At 39.2% G+C, this 17,261-nt stretch overlaps 1 protein-coding gene across 2 annotated transcripts in view; it reads right to left on the bottom strand.

Annotated features, from left to right (window-relative positions):
- The window catches only part of pigl (phosphatidylinositol glycan anchor biosynthesis, class L), a 27,172-nt gene extending 9,911 nt beyond the window's left edge, over positions 1 to 17,261 (bottom strand). Inside the window, exons 1-3 of one of the 2 annotated variants that reach the window (XM_026922401.3) lie at positions 17,197 to 17,261; positions 16,534 to 16,934; positions 14,868 to 14,967 (exon numbers count right to left, since the gene is read on the bottom strand). In XM_026922401.3, coding sequence (XP_026778202.3) covers positions 14,868 to 14,967; positions 16,534 to 16,861 — 428 coding nt within the window. In that variant the 5' untranslated portion in view covers positions 16,862 to 16,934; positions 17,197 to 17,261. Of the gene's footprint in view, positions 1 to 14,867; positions 14,968 to 16,533; positions 17,071 to 17,196 lie in introns of those variants that run through there. The other variant, XM_053230466.1, reaches the window with a different exon arrangement.

The raw sequence follows: 17,261 nt of genomic DNA, 5'->3' as shown, positions 1-17,261 counted from the left end.
GACTTCCAATTTTCAAAATTCACCAGCCAAAACATCTCCCATTTTTCTCCCCAGTTTGGTCTTACCAAATCCCACTCACTAGCTAACTCTCCCCTAACACACAGCACAATCTTTCCGAACTGCTTCTCATGCTGTGTCACAGGGCAGCGTAACTCGCTCAGGTGAAAGCGCTATCTGCCCTCTTCTGAATACATGAGCCCACAGATGCCCATGATTGGCTAGTGTCACTCTGATTTACAGGGGAGAGAGAGCATGCCATCCGTCCCACCCAGACAGCATGGCCAATTTTGCTCCCTAGACTCTTGGCCACGGATGGCTGTGACATCATCAGGATTTGAACTCGTGATCTCCTGATGGTCAGGTGAATGCTTACCAGTTGCACAACTCAGGAGCTAGCCAAAACATTTCATCAAACATATAACAATTTGCAGATAATCTAAAGATGGTTATTCTTCTACCTGGTTTCGATTATTGCATGCTATCTGTTTGTATTTCAATATGTACTGCAACTAAGCTTTTGCAAGCTGTGAATAGAAAAACAGTACACAAATGACAAGTTACAAGAGTAGCGTATAGAGATAGAGATAAACTGGATGGAAAGTAATCATGCTGGGTAAAGAGAGTGTGGATGTTCCAGGTGACACTCTTTATGTGATACATACAGGGACTAACATAATATACAGACTTTTTTATGAGCAGCACTGTAAGGTTATCCACCAAGGCAGCTGGTAAATTAACATAGTTACCATTCAGTGCCTAATTATAACCACATTTGGTGGGTGAGCAAGAGCCAGGCACAAAAAAAAAACAATACTTTCTGTAAAAAGTACTTTTATACCCATTACACATGATTTAATATTTTATGTTCATAAAATTTCACAAAAGAGCCATTCAAAAACTCTTAACCTCAAACTTGATCTAGCTTGATGGTTTGTCTGCATTTGGCATAGTTAATATAGATTACATTTTGATTTTCATTTCATTAGCTAACAATTCCTTTTGTGCACCAGTTTTGTTCCTCCATGTGTGCAGTTAGCCATCTACAGTAGCTGGCTTATTTGTAGCACACTATGTTGGTAACTTAGCAAGTGATTATTTAAGTGAACCTATCTAGCTAGTTAATTAACTAATTTCTAGAACACTATGCTGGTAACTTAGCTAACTTAAATAACCTGTCTATTGAGTTAATTATCAAATTTCCAGAACACTGTTAGTGACTTAGCTAGGTAGCTACCTAGCTAATTATGTACTTTCTAGAACACTCTGTCAGTAACTTAGCTATCTAGCTAGTTAATTGTCAAATTTCTAGAATGCTATGTTGGTAACTTAGTAAGCTAACAAACTTATCTAGCTAGCTAATTAACTCATTTCTAAAACATTATATTAGTAACTTAGCTGGCTATATCTATCTAGTTAGATAATTTCTAGAATGAATTTAAATTAAATTTCTAGAATGCTATGTTGGTATCTTGCTAATTGTCTAATTTCTACAACACTATGTTAGTAACTTAGCTAGCTAGCTAATCTGTCTTTTGCTTGCTCTTGTAGGTAACCCATTTATGGAGACAATTCTTTTTTTAAAAATTGGCAAGCAACTACTCTATCATGAGTATGAGTTCTCACAAATAAACATATTCACAAAATTTATTTCATGACGCTTTCATTTTTACATTTATTAGCTTTCGCTAGTTCCTTCCACAGATATTCCACTAATATATTATTTTCCAGTAATATTACATTATTTATTACAATGTATTATTACATGTTGTGTCATAACACACTCTCTCACACACACACACATTACAGTGAGCTCCAACCAAAACTGTACCAGTTGTTCCTCCAGAGATTTTGGGCCATGAGGGCGGTAGAGTGAATGTGTGCTGGTAGGCCCAGTGTGTGTGTGTAAAATGATTTAGTGCTGCTGTCCCACACGGCGCAGCTGGAACGCTGCCTACAGGCCCCTTCTGAACCCTGGGGTCGGAGGTTGCCTGGGGCTTTGCCTCCCATTCATTTGAAAATAGAGCCCAGAGAAAACTAGGGCCATCATGCATTGCTGTCCCGCACATGCACAGACACAGACACACACAAATAGCTTTCCCTTTCATCCGGACACCCTGCTCAGCCAGCAATGTATTGGAGGTCAATGAACCTCTATCTCGCTGGGCAATCTTTCACAGCACCCCTCCTCTCTCTGTCTCTCTGTCTCTCTATGCCTTGTTTTTCCATCTAGTTTTTTTCCCCCTTTCTTGCACAGCCTCTCTGTGCCGACATCAAACATGAGCAAGAGACAGAGTGAGAGAGGCAACCAGGCGTGCAGAGAGTGTTTCAGACACGCTGGGGTCACTGCAGTTCAGCTGAAATCAAAGTGCTGAGGGGCATCATTACACAGAGAGCGAGCGGGGCAAAGAGCTTAACCGTTTCCATCCCATTCCAGCTCAGGAACTTCATTTTAACTAAGAATACTGTATGTGTATGCAAAAAGGCTGCATCACACATGTCACAATACCAGTGTGAATATGAACATGCCTCCAGTTCCATACTTACGTGATATCTGACGCTATTTTTCAGCATGCTTTGACATAATGAGAACTCTGTACAAAATGGTTTGTGTTTAAATTTAACAAATGTCTTATACATATACATGAACCCTAAATAAATCAAATAAAATGTTCTACATATTGATCTACGTCTACTAGATTAGTAGCCTATATTAAAGGTACATTAGGTGAGATTAGGTCTTACATTCAACATTTTAATGTTGAATATTAAAACATTATCCCCCTATACCCACCCATGTTCACGAAGCTCCGCTCCAGGATCTATGACAGGAGGCACATCCAAACACAAACAAGCATTCCAGACTGGACATCAGTTTTCCAAATGGGTTTTCTCAGCCACTTAATACACTTGTGCTGAGGCTTTATATTTACACTTTATATTTACACTTTATATTTCATCCTGTTTTACCTAACTTCCAGGTTTTTTTATACAAGAAACAAATAAAAAAAAATTGACTATTGCATCTTTAAAGGAATAAGAGTAAAGAATAAAACACTTCAGGACACAGTGTTATAGGAAAATAATCCATGGGATGGGGTGATAACGTGAAGTGGATTATTTTGCAGTAACTGCATGTCCCAAAGCGTTTTTTATAACGTTCCTATGCTAACATTTTTGCAAATTTATTACAGAACAACACATAATACTTTTTATGCATTTATAGTCAGCTTTTGTGAAACAAGTTCCTGTTATCACTTACGTTATAGCAGCTATAAACAGCCATTCCCTCACCATCCACTCGTCACATTACCAAGAAACTGCAAAGCCCTTTGTCCTAAGAAGACTTTACTGACTGTTACTAGGGACTTCTTCATTTAACGCTCCTTAGAGAAAGCTTCAACATTTAGATGTTTGTCTTTGCTAAATAACAAATCTGTTTTCGCCATACAAGTCCATTTGAAAGTGGTTACTATAGAAACGATCATGTATTAGACCATAGTAATATAAACCTGTGATTTCTGACCTTCTGACCAATCAGAACTATGCTGTGGTATAAAAGCAGGTAAAATGTTTAGCCTTCGAAGTACAATTTCAAAAATCCATGACTATTCTTACCACGGAATAGATTTTACAGGCTTTATCTAATGCACAACTGAACTTCTACTCGACTGGCCAACCTTTTCTTTCTCTGTCTCTCACTGTATAGATTTTTTGGCACAGTTACAGCCGTAGGAGATCGGATAGGACGACTCAAGCTTGGATTCGGGTAGGCGTGTCTAAACGTTTGCCACTGAACATGTCAAAAACAGCCTGCAGCAACATCTGAGATCAAGGTCAGAAACAGAGCAAGAGACACACACAGAGCGAGAGCGAGAGCGAGAGAGATATGAGGGTAAAAAGGTAAAAGACAATAAGTTAGGCCAAGTGGCAGAGCTGGCAGCCGAGAGAGAGAGAGAGAGAGAGAGAGAGAGAGAAAGAAAGATTGAAAGGTATGAAGGTAAAAAGGTAAAAGAAAATACGTTAGAGATGAGGGAGGGAGAGGAGTAAAAGAAGGTGAAGGAATGAGGAAGCTGTCGAGTGAGATACAGTGAAACATAGGAAAAAGAATGAAAAAAGAATGATAGAGGTATGTGAGAATGATGAAGATCAAGTGAGAGAGAGAGAAAGAGAGAGAGAGAGAGAAAGAGAGAGAGAGAGAGGAGGGTGAATTGCCACCCTCCACCCTCATTCTGTCCCCTTCTCTCAGCTCACAAAGAGATTTGGACAGTGGTGGCTGTTCTGGTCCATGATGGATATGGCCACAAATCAAACACTAGCCAGGGTCACTGAGGTTAGCTGCGGGTGATACCACCTCAGAGCGGGTGATGAGAAGGTGTTTGGTAGCTGAAGGTGATGGGAGAAGGGATCATTTCTTTTTTTTTTTTTTCAAAGGGGTGTGGTGGAAAGACAGAGATAGAGGAAAGAGGGATGGTGGCCATTCAGAGTGTTGGAAGGTGTTTAAAAGAGGAAGGGCCAACATACAAGCATGATGCACTGCTATAGGGAAAAGGGGGATGGATTTAAAGACAGGAAAGTTCAATAGAGTCACACATTTATTTTTTTTTTTTTTACAAACTGGTTTGCCTACACTTTGAATGCCGTGACACATGACAGAAACGCAGGGTTTATTTCCTTCCCCTCCCACTTTTATCTTCTACTTACACTAGATATACTAATAAACTCTTCTGCGTTTGTGCACATCGACACGTTCTGCAGCACGGCCGTCAGGGCAAGATAAAAAAAAAAAAAAAAAAAAAAGAAAAGAAAAAAGAAATAAAATGAAAGCCAAATTTCATTCCAGCATCTGCAGTATGAAATTTTAATGTTTTCTTGCTTTGAACGATCTCATTCCAAATCAGATGTGATAGGTTTATTATCAGGCTTTTGAAGGAGATGTTTGGCCGAGCGGCAGAGCTGGCAGCCAAGACAGAGAGAGAGAGAGAGAGAGAGAGAGAGAGAGAGAGAAAGACAAAAAGAAAACAAAAGACACATGATCTACCTGACCTTTCTCAAGTTGGATTGAGTGTTAGCTTCGCTATGGCAACAGTGCTAAATGGCCCAGAGTAACCTTTCCCTCTCCCTCCCTCTCTCCCTCTCTCCGTCCCTCCCTCTCTCTCTCTCTCTCTCTGCAACTCTTGCATGTGGATGTGTAATTGCTTGCAGGCATGTGAATGTAGTGGTTGAACTTTGGCCTACTGGAGATGTGTGTGTGCGTGTAGGCGGAGAAGGGGGCATGCACCAGCACTTGTTTTGTCTGGTAACATGGGAGCCTTTTCCCCCAATGCATGCTGGGATATCTAACCGGTTGAACTGATTTTGAACTCTTTTTGCATGCAGGCTGCTAAATTTCCCTCATTTTCTAATTTATATTTTGATCTGTTTTTTTTTTTTAAACATCCAAACATTTTCAAGGCAAGACATAACAACTTCGATCACATCAAACATTTTTTTTCAGATTTCTGAATAAATGACACCTATAAACATGTCTTCTCTTAAACTGCAGTAATAAAAAAAAATTCACGTTTTTGTTCACTCGCAGCAATAGCATTTTCGGAAACTAAGCTCCGCCCACTAGGTACAATCACATCATGTCATATATTCCATGTCATATAAGTTCAGGTTATGTGTCATCATAAAATACATGTTATTTCCTTTACAAACTTCATAACTAGACTGGAAACACATGAAACCACTTTTTTTTTTAAATTCACCTCAAAATCATTTCCTATATTCAGAACCAAAAATCTCTGTTTACAGATCATGAAATTTTCATGAAAAAGTTCATTCTTGTCCATCATTAAAAAGATATTACAGAGGAAATTATTTAAAATGTTAATTATTCTTGGATTTAAATGCTGTTCTAACAGCATTTACAACAGTGATAGGTTTATTATTATTGGGCATTAGAAGGAGATGTTTGGCCGAGCAGCAGAGCTGCTTTATTATCGTGCTGTAATTTACGACATTTTCTTGATTAAACAATAAAGAAATGAAGGACAAACATTTCCATAAAAATCTTTCTCTTGAGAGCACCTTCACAAATGAAGAAGAAAAGATTTTTATTTCTAACAACATCAGCATGCTAGATTGTTGGTTTTATTAAGTATGTAAATGCGTACATATTTAATTAGATGATGAAGTCTCATTTGCATAAATGAATAAAAAAAAAAAGAAGAATGTAAGAAGGTAAGAATATCAATAATCATGTAGCATGTCTTGCCTTACGCATCACATTTAGTAAAAATTATACTCAATATGTATTTGTTTTACATCTGATATTAAATCAGAACTTACAAATGAATTAAAACTCTCATTTGCTCATCTGCTCTGCTAACAAGGCACTATGCTGTAAAATCGAAAAACAACAAACAAAAATTCTTGATACTGCAGTAGAGGCATGATTATTGTGTGATTATTGTATGATTAATGTTTATCTCTTGAAATAAAATCCATTCCAAATGTTTTAGATGGAAAAATGGAGCACAAAAGAAAAAAGATCCATCTTGTTGTCTTGTGACGAGCTTTTGGCAGCTAGCGTGTTTCCCGTGCCGTCTGGCGATTGCATTAAGCAGCTCTTCTCCGGACCCTGGCATCAGCTCTCAGCCCCCGACCCTGAGTTCCACCCCTGACTTCCAGCCAATAAATCAGACAGGATTTATTTTCCACCCAATGTATAATTAAACACAGAGGATCTGAACTCAGTAAGCTTACAGTTTACACTCGCCTCCTTTTTTTGCAAATGTGTCACTGAAATTTGGACTTCTGGTTTGGATCAAATGTTCCCTCTACAGTACACGAAAACCCGGCTGTCGTGGCGCTTATAACACTCTTCTGTGACAAATAATCGACGATTTCATTTAGAGAATTTAGAATAAACAAATTGAATGCTGCTTTGAGTTAAATGTTCCGCTGCTGGACGGGAAAACTGACATGACCTTATCATATAAAGCACAGATGAATAAGGTGTGATGAATCAAACACGTGGAGGTGTGCTGGTATAGGATAATAATCAACAACGGGGTGGTATGATACGGATTCACAGGAAATGGAGTTCTTGTTATCACGCGGATGTTGATTAATCACTATCACAGCATGTACTGAAGTGTTTTGTTCATGTTACACCATAGCAATTTGCCAACAATTAACATTTTTTATTTATTAAAGTTTATAGTTACATTTAATGTTGTGGAATGTCCATGAAACAAGTTAGTTCCTGTTATTACTGATGTTATATCATCTACAAACACTTTCCCATGGTGCATTAGAATGCTCTGACACTGGAGACTCCTTCCATAAGCGTTAAATAAAGCTTCCACATCGACCATATCAACGATTGTACGTTTTTCTTTGTTAAACAACAACAACATTTTTAATCTGTTTATTATTAGGTTTAGATTACATGGAGCATCGTTACTATGGAAACGATAACATATTCGACCATGTGTGTTCATATAGACGTGTGCTTTGTCTTGCATCAGGAACTACTGTCAGAGCTGCTGTTATAGAAAAGTAATCAATATCTTCTGACCAATCAGATTTGAGAATTCTATTGGGCTGTAATAAAACAGAAGAAGCTCCAAGCTCTCAAAATAGGCATCAAGCCATGTCAGCTAAGAGCAGCAGGAAGCGTGGTGTAACAAGAACGCATGAAATAACAAACTTCTTCGAAGAACCTCACCTCCTGTCCTGTCTCCTGTCTGAAAAAAAAAAAAAAACTGGAAGAAGGAATGGAGATGAGAGGGAGGAGGGGGAAAAGAGGACAAGAACTCTGTGCTCATGTTTTCCCAGCAGACAGGTGGGCTGAACACACAGACAGCATCTGCACTCCACCTCCATGAATAATACAGAGAGGCAAGAGAGAGAATATAGAGAGGTCATCTTGGCACATGTGGGTGGAGCGGGAGTAAAGGATTACCCAGAAGGCACTGCAGTGCACAGGCTGTCAGCATAGCGGAGGTGGAGAGGGAGAGAGGGAAGCAGGTAATCCATGTGACCTGAAATTGTAGCATCACTTACAATCTATCTGTGTGTGTGTGTGTGTGTGTGTGTGTGTGTGTGTGTGTGTGTGCGTGTGTATTAGAGAGGCAACGATTAAGCTTGAGGGCTGGTTAATACTACACACTCACTAGTCCTCTCTGTGACCTCTCCTGAGCCCAAATGACCTGGCTGGATTAACACACACACACACACACACACACACACACACACACACACACAGTAGATCACTGAGGTTGAGACTGGTGTGAAACTTGAATAGTTTAATGAACAGAACATCTTCAATGGGACGATTCTACAAATCTCTGCAACTGTACTGGAAGGATGAATACCAAAAGCATGTTTAAATGTAACCATGACAATAAGCTGAATAATTTTTAGGCTATATCACTAATTATGCTACATGATAAATACCAATGTAAGTGATAACAGGAACTAACCCGTTTTGTAAACATTCCACAACTTTAATTGTTTTGGAGCTTGGAAGCAGACAAAAATATCTGAATATGAATTTTGTACACATCACATTAAATAAAAATCCTTTTTATCAGTGGCGTGTTTACATTTTTAACAATGATTTGCTAAGATTTTCCTGAGATTTTATATGATTTTAAAAAATCTAAACCCTAAATACAAATTTCAGAAATACATATTTTAAGTAAATTTAGCCAACAGTGAAGCATCAAGGTGCTTTCATAGTGGTGAAGCTCGGCATTTAGCCAATCACAGTCATCTGCCACGCTCACATCCATGAGCGTGAAGTGAAGAGACGTGGTAGAGTTACGTGGAGGCAAAACGTTATATATGAACCATAAATGCATCTAAAGTTTATAAATAACTATGAAGCAGCTAACAATTGCCAGGAAACTAATGTTGGTTTAGCCTAACTAGCTAGAACATTACCTTAATAGTTACACTAGGCATATACTAAGCATTGAGCATTTAACATCATGCCGATGTTTAACATAAAGCTGATGCTTTACCTTTGGCCTAAATTACATAAAATCTATATTTCTGAAATTTGTATGTAGGGTTTTGATTTATTTTTTTTTTTAACTCAAAATTGTAACCTGTAATTTTGAATGATATGTTTTTAAAGGCAAATCCTACCCCTAGCAAGTTTAAAACAAAGGAAAATCTGGACAAAAATGTCGATTTATTAAATACACTACAGAAAAAAAAAAATTTAATGTCACTTATGTATAAGTCGAATATACAAAATTCATATTCAAGTAGTTTTGTCAGCTACCAAGCTCCCTATAAATTAAACTATAACAAGCTTAGAAAAAAGTACAACGCTTATGAATACAACATACCGCGAAGCAAAAAATGAATGATATTGTATTTTATTGGATTTCAGGTTTAATTTGCCCAGGGAGCACAAAAATGAAGAGGAAACACAGGCTGTGGAGTCAGCGCTACAGAATCCTGACAGACCAAAGCAACATTCATGTATCTTGAGGCACTAGAAAGTTAACAACGTAAAATAACAATGAGATTTTCATATTTCATATTCAGTTATGACCTAGAGAAGCATAGAAATGTCTAGAAGAGGATTTTATAGGAGAGATGATAACTGTATATCTGTACACAAATATCTGATATGGGAGAAAATATCTCTTACATATCGAACACATATATAGTAATATACAGATACAGTATACTTATATATATATATATATATATATATATACACACACACACACACATATATATGAGAGGGAGAGAGAGAGAGAGAGAGGATGACAGTCTAGGCATAGTGCCAAGTGATTAGATGAGTGTTTGAGTTCACATGACACGAGTGGCCCAGTTGAGCCCCACTGCTTAATCTCTCACACACACATTCGCTCACACACATGCTCACACTTCTTGGAAAACTCCCTGCTTCTGTGTATGACCAGTAGGTTTATCCAAACTAGACCCCAGACAGATCTCCCACCAAATTCCCAGCTTATGTTATATAAATTTATACCACAATGCTGGCAAAGTCTCAAATCTGATTGGTCAGAAGGTGTTAATTCATTTTTATGTCAGCATGGCTCTGACTAATAGTAGCGGTGTAAAGCTTTCCGACACGGGTAATCTTCAGGAAAGAGGTGTTTGCACTTTTCCGGTTTCTCTATAACATGACGAACTGCATTTTCCCCCCATTTTCTCCCAACTTGTTCGCCTGCCAATTCCCACCCACCACCCAGCTCTCCACTATCATACAAGAGATACCAATGGGTGAGAGTGAAGGCTAACACGTGCTTCCATCAGACACGTGAAGCCAGTAAACCACATCTTTTTGAACTGCTGCTCATGCTGCATCACAGGGCAGTGTGACATACTCAGAGGAAAGCGCTATCTACCCTCTTCTGCATACATGAGCTCACAGACACCCATGATTGGCTAGAGTCGCTCTGATTGACAGGTGAGAGAGTACACCACCCCTCCCACCCCTAATTTTGCTCCCTTGGTTGTGGCATTTGGACCTGCAATCTCACTCAGCAGCCCAGCTTCATTTTTTTTTGTCTTTTTAAAGTTTAAGAAAGAGGAAAAAAAGAGGCTGGTGAGGGAATTACTGTTTATGGATGCTATAAAATAAGCGGTAACAGGAACTTACTAGTTTCGCAGGCGTTCCACAACACAAAATTTTTTTTTTTTACAATTCAATAATTGTAATTCTTGGCAAATTATTGCAGTATAAGAGAAATAAAACACTTCAGGATGTGGTGCTATAGGAAAATAATCACTTCGGGTTACTAACAATAACCCTTCGTGTCAGGCTACATCACACCACCCTGCCGTTGATTATTTTACTATAACAGCATGCCCCGTTGTATTTTATTCCTTATTAATCAACTAAGAGCCGCCGCATGTTACATGCGTATCGTTTAAACAAGGCACAGTTTGATGTGTATCTTGTATCTTGTCTAGTCAGGGGCACTACTACGTGAAAGCAGAATCCAGAATGAGAGCAAAGGAAGAAAGCAGAAATATGTTCGATTTCAGCAACAAAAATGCAGCTAAACTGGAACCAAGTACCGGTGCCATCAAAGACTTGGATTCAGTGCCATTTTCGTTGCCATGACAACTATTTAATTATTAAAATAAGACCTGAGGGTTGAATGTTTATGAAGGTGAAAAATTTGCAACTGTGAATGAGCAAAATAAAGAGGAGCTACCTTGCTAATGATGAGTAGCTACATGATTGTTATAAACATGTGAAAGCGATAAAAAAACACCATACTGGATTTGACTCAAAGCCATAGGTACACTTTTTTATGTACCGTGCATTCGGAAACTCCTACATCTGACGGTACGATGATTTGGATCTCAAAATGGTGGAAATGCAGACCGGTTCTAAAAATGTCCTTGAATCAGCACAGCATTGCCGTTCTGCTGGTGGAAAAAAGTGTGTGTGTCAACCATGGTGTACTTTCCTCAAGCAGTTTGATGGTAGTGCTGGTTTAACTTTGCTTTTGGGATTGAATCTTTGAGATGTGAACTAGAAATGCCCTGATGTTGCTGTGTTTGAGAGTTGTGCCTGTAAGAAAGTGTGCTCCATTTAAGGCATTACACCAGAGCCTTGAATTTCCTGAGTTAACTTGGACTGTTAGTGCCTGGGGTTAGGGTGGACTTTGGCTGGTGGAAAAACAGCTCCAGTGGTTGAGGTTTTGTGTTGTGAATTCCAAATCCCAGCTCTGCCAGAACACCACTTTTGGGTTCTTGAGCAACGCGCCTGACCCTCAAGAGCTCGGATACATGCTTGAGTTGCGCGCTGCCTCGTTTGTAAGCTTCTGGATAAACGTGTCTTGCCAAAGAATAAATAATATAAAAAGGAAATGTAGAACATGACAGAATTTGTGTTACGTTCTGGATTGTTCCTCAGCAACACTTGAGGTGAAGGACGAAATGGCCATTTGGTACACAGCGGTTTGGCGGACGAGGCACTGTATTTTGTGGAAGGGGCTCTGCCAAAATACTAGAGCCACACACCAAAACTCCCTACATGCTTAGGACCAAAAACCTCTTTTTTTTGCCTGATAGATTTTTGGTAATATTTAAAGCAGTTGTTCTGTAAATACTCTGTAATCCGTGTTAGCTGTTCTCCGTGTATTTCCGATACATGCTTAATGAAGTGTTAGGCCTTCCAGAACAGACAGCACAGGAGATTTCAATCACAGCTGCGAGACCTGCGAACTTGCGCATACACACACACACACAGCTGCTTTATATAATTGCTTCCATAGCACATTTCTTGGCAAGATGTCAGGTGATATTCTTAGAACATCTGACTCTGATCTGAAGAAATCCGACCACAGCAAGTGACAGACTGTAAATTAAAGGTATTCGAAAGGCCGTTGGGAAACACAAACAAATGCGATTCCTTAAAAGTCGAACGTCTAAATTCGGGCCAGAATATCTGATGTTCATTTTGTGGTTCATGCTCATCTGATAACTGAAATATCCATAAATGACACAAAAGCCATTTTGCATTACAGTGCAGTTCTGCTCTAGGGCAAATGAAGTTTCTGAGTAGTTGAGAAGCCGGACATGTGATTTTCCTACTGTATTCTAACAATTCGTCTGGTTCAACCAGGAATATTTCACTATTCCATCTCCAGCAGATTTATCATCGCAAGCGATCAGCCCTCTTTCTCTACACAGCTTGACGCATAGAAACCCTAACCTCAGTTAATAAAACTGCTGGGTCTCTTTAAAGCAGCAGCCAGTGATCTGGGCCTCCGTTTCAGCCTCTGGTTTCAAAATCTGAGCCACGGCCAAAGCATGACATCATCCCTGTTTGAGCAGGATTTGCGAATGAGGATTTATCCGCTCATTCCTGTTCGTCTAAGGAACAAGGAATGAGGAGGGCATGAAACCGAAGCTCAGAGTAGTTTGTATTTTAATGCTTGGGAAGACTAGGGTATAATTTCTGGTTCACTGAAATTACAGGATAAATTATGATTTGGAAAAAAAAAAAATACAGTGTCAGGACATGTAGGAGTTTGCTCCTTTAAGTTAACGTGAACAAAAAGATTCATATCCCACTGTTTGGAGCTTGAACGATGCCCTGGGGATCTCCTCTTCTCTGAGATCTGATAGTCACAACTTCTACAACTTCTCCTCTGAGACACTTTGTGCTTAATGGTTCCGGTGACAGAGGGGGCTAATACATCAGCCCGGCTGCTCTAAAGCTCTGTTGTGGTCCGAATGGACGGCCTTGATTTGTAGCCTGACCACTGTTTGCTCTTTTGGTAGCCAGGGGAGAAGGGGAGGGTCCGTGCCCAGCATGGTAGGCCCTTAATGACTCCGCTTGCTGGGACTGAGAGCTTGGGGGGTGGGGCTCCCCATTTGAGCTTCACTGTTTATTCACAGAGCGCAGAAGGAACGCCGTGAGCGCCATGAGCAGATTCGGCTTTATTGTCAGCGCTGAAGGCTGATGGATGAGGAGACACTTGATTAGCCTAATGGGGCAGTTTTGAAGCTCATGTATTGTAAATTGTATTGTAAATGCTGAACTACTTTGAGCATCAAGTTTCCACTGATGGGAAAGCACATCTCTTATCTCTATTTCTGATGTCAGAGCTCAGAGATGTAACGTAGGCTTGAAGACAAGAGCTCTGTCAGTTAACATGACGTGTTAAAATAAAATCTGATTCCTCAGTTCACCCATTTTATTACCTTCATTAGGATCTCAACCAATCAGCGCTCTTTCTCTACACAACTTTTCAATTTTGATTTCAGTTTCGATTGGAAAATACGTCAAATCTGATCCAATTGTGTTTCAGGCCATCATCTCCCCTGAAATCGAAATTCTAAGACAGATCTGAACATCTTTTTGTTGCATAGACTTAGTATTAATAAGTATAGTATTCAAAGGTGCATTAAGTAAGATTATTATTATTTTTTTTTAGACTAAATCTCTAATGGTCAGGTGGGTTCGACATTTGAATGTTCATGAAACTCCGCCCCCAAGATCTTAGGTGGCCCATATAGTGTCTATAAAACACAAACTATCTTTCCAGACCAGAAATAAGTTTTCCAAACTGGTTTTCTCACTGACTTAATAAACATTTGCTAAGGCCACGGCTTAACCCATTGTTTTTAATCATGTTCTACATACTTATATGTACAAGTAAGAAATAAAAAACAAGAACTATTTCACCTTTAATGGAATGAATGGAAATTTACAATGCACTATACCATTCAGTTAAATAACCATTATGTGATAAATAAAAAAAAAATCTAATAACTAATGAATTGTTGATTTTATTTCAGATCTTACCATTGTATTGCTGGAAAACTATCTAATACATTTCGGTTCTGCTGATGGTATTTTCCTTATATTTTCTTTAATCAACAACAACAAAAAAAGTGCTTAAAGAGGTGCCAACAATGCTGACAAGAAACTGGCAGAGAGAAAAAGCGGAATTTTACCACAAAAACCCACAAAAAGCCGACTTTTACCACAAAAACCCACAAAAATATTCCAGCGGATGAAACAGCTCTGTGTCAACAGCATAAACGATAAACATCTTGAGTTTCTATTGAACAGAGACCACAGCCCCTCCTTCTTTTTTCTAGGTTTGCAAAAAATTTGCAAGTCAAATTTCACCTAAACAACATTGGCATGAAGAGAAAGTCTATAAGAAGCAAACGCATTTCTTTCACATCCTAATTCCTTTCCCCTTCAGCGAATTTGCTTTCTGTTCAAGTTTATTCAGGATCTGACCACTGTTTTAGCATAGTTTTTTAGCATGTCTCCTGGGGTCACATGAAAAAAATGCGAATGCTACACCTAAACCATGCTGTTCACAAGCTCCATAGAGTGTTGTTGCTCTTACTTGTTGTCAATAACAGTGACTCTGTGAGCTGGAATTCCCAAAACAGCACAGCTGCCAAGCAGTTCCTCTTTACGCTGGGCCCCTTGATTGTAGTAATTCCCTAAATATGACAGACATATTGATATGATGTCATTCCTGAGTTCAATAATCCTTAGTACAGTAAATTCATATTGTACTGTAACACTCAGCTGCCACCTTAGTGAATCAAGTACACCTACTATTATGTCACTTTAGAATTGTAAAATTGCTGTCTTTAGCTTGAGTGCTGTACAGTAAATGCTGAACTGATTATATTATCAAGTTTCCACGGTTTATTTTAGTCTCAGTGGAAAGGGAACATGTTAGGGACCAGACATGGCTCCCTTGACGGCCCATCTTGCAGGTGTATGGTTAAACACTTCACTCGGTGGTTCTCAAACTTTTGAGGGACATCTTTAGCTGTTTAAAAAAATTCCCTGGACCCCCTCAGTACAGATCTATTTTATGGACTATCCATATATTAGGCTCATTCTTCAAATGTTCACAAGAATGTGGCATGATTCTGGCTAATTATTGCAGTAATGGGGAAATTTTAATTCCTGAATTTGCCACAGAAAAAAAATATATCCAAGTTGACATTATTTATCAAATATTTCAATAAATATAACTCAGTAATAAATATAACTTTGGTAATTAGGTAGTAGGTTGTGATTTCCACCACTGTAACAAAATAATTTAAAAAGAAACCCTTGGCAATGCTTCACAAACAGCTGTGTGTGTGTGTGTGTGTGTGTGTGTGTGTGTGTGTTAATCCTCCTCTACGCTTCATCAGTGTTGGTTTAAGACCGCAGCACTAATGACTACCACATCAGTGTTTCTGCTGTGCTGAGAATGATCCATCAGCAAAATAATATTTGATCAGTAGTGGACCTGGGGTGGTCCCTGTCTTTTACGGGACATGAATACAAATTGTCCTATATATAAAAAGCAAAGTGTGTTTAGATATGTTGATACTATGCTATGTCGTCCTTATGGTGGCTTGGTGGTTAGCACGTTTGCCTCACACCTCCAGGGTTGGCGGTTTGATTCCTACCTCCGCCCTGTGTGTGAGGAGTCTGCATTTTCTCCCCGTGCTTTGGGGGTTTCCTCCGGGTACTCATGTTTCCTCCCCCAGTACAAAGACATGCGTTGTAGGCTGAATGGCATTTCCATTTCCAATTGTCCGTAGTGAGTGAACTGGTGTATGTGTGTGTATGCAAGTGTCCCCCGCCTTGTGCCCTGAGCTCCCTGGGATAGGCTCCAGGCTCCCCCACAACCCTGTGTAGGATAAGCGGTACAGAAGATGGATAGATGGATGGACATTGCCCATAAATGTGAATGTGTGTGCACTTTCATTCCTGGGATATGCTCTGAATCCACCACCACCACTCAGACCAGGATAAAGCAGCTATGAAATGAAAGAATGAGTGTATATGTGCATGTATACTTAACAAACAGGCAACTGAGTTTACAGAACCTACTTATATTGAATATATATGTGCTTACATTTTGATGGGGAATATATTATGATGAACACTTTGACCTGTTGTTATGGTAGCAGGACAAAAATCCAAGTCCTTGCTTTAAACAAAGAGGATTTTAAACACTTTCTATAATATGCTTGTGGAATTCTTAAAGGGAGACGTACCTGATGACAAGCACAGCAAGTAAACAGCTGCATTTGATTCGGACAGTTTTAAAACCGCTGGCGCAAAAAACATGCATTCGTCATCAGGATGCGCGGTGACGAGCAGAACCCGCACACCATCGAGCGCGCGCGCGTCAGTTTCACAAGTCCTACACGGCAAACCAGGCGGATCACGTGACAGCAGAGAGTTTACATCTTTAGCGCGACTCGAAGAACGTAAAATGTTATTCCGTGACGACGGCCATAGCTTATTAAACCTATTATATATCAGTTTTATACACATAAGGTAACCAAGGAAACACAGAGCGACAGAAAGCAAAACAAACATGTCTCTCGTCTCACAAAATAATCCGGGTAGAACAACGCACGCTTACTGAAGGTTCCTCTGAATTTTCTTCGTTCTGCGAAAAGAAGGATGCGAAAAAAATAAATGCATATGATCATAATACTCTTAGTGTTCGATACAAATAAACAGAAAATGATTAAATATGCATTAGAGTTGTATGCACAGGTAATTTGGGGTTATTTGAAACGTGGATGCTTTTTAATTGATTCAAAACAGTTGATTAATTGCAAATTTTAAAATTTGCTAAATGTTTCAAATAAGACAAATTACGAATTACATAGTTATAGGCTTAGGCTTAGACTTATCTTAAGCCATACTTTGAAGGTTTGGGTGGGGAAGGATTGCAGGAACGTCAAGCCGCCTGTGGGGAACCTTTTAACGT

Source organism: Pangasianodon hypophthalmus, chromosome 27, assembly GCF_027358585.1.
Source record: "Pangasianodon hypophthalmus isolate fPanHyp1 chromosome 27, fPanHyp1.pri, whole genome shotgun sequence".
In the NCBI taxonomy this organism is placed as follows: domain Eukaryota; kingdom Metazoa; phylum Chordata; class Actinopteri; order Siluriformes; family Pangasiidae; genus Pangasianodon; species Pangasianodon hypophthalmus.
Note: the sequence above shows the minus strand (reverse complement) of the source record. Positions and strands in the feature narration are given on the sequence as shown.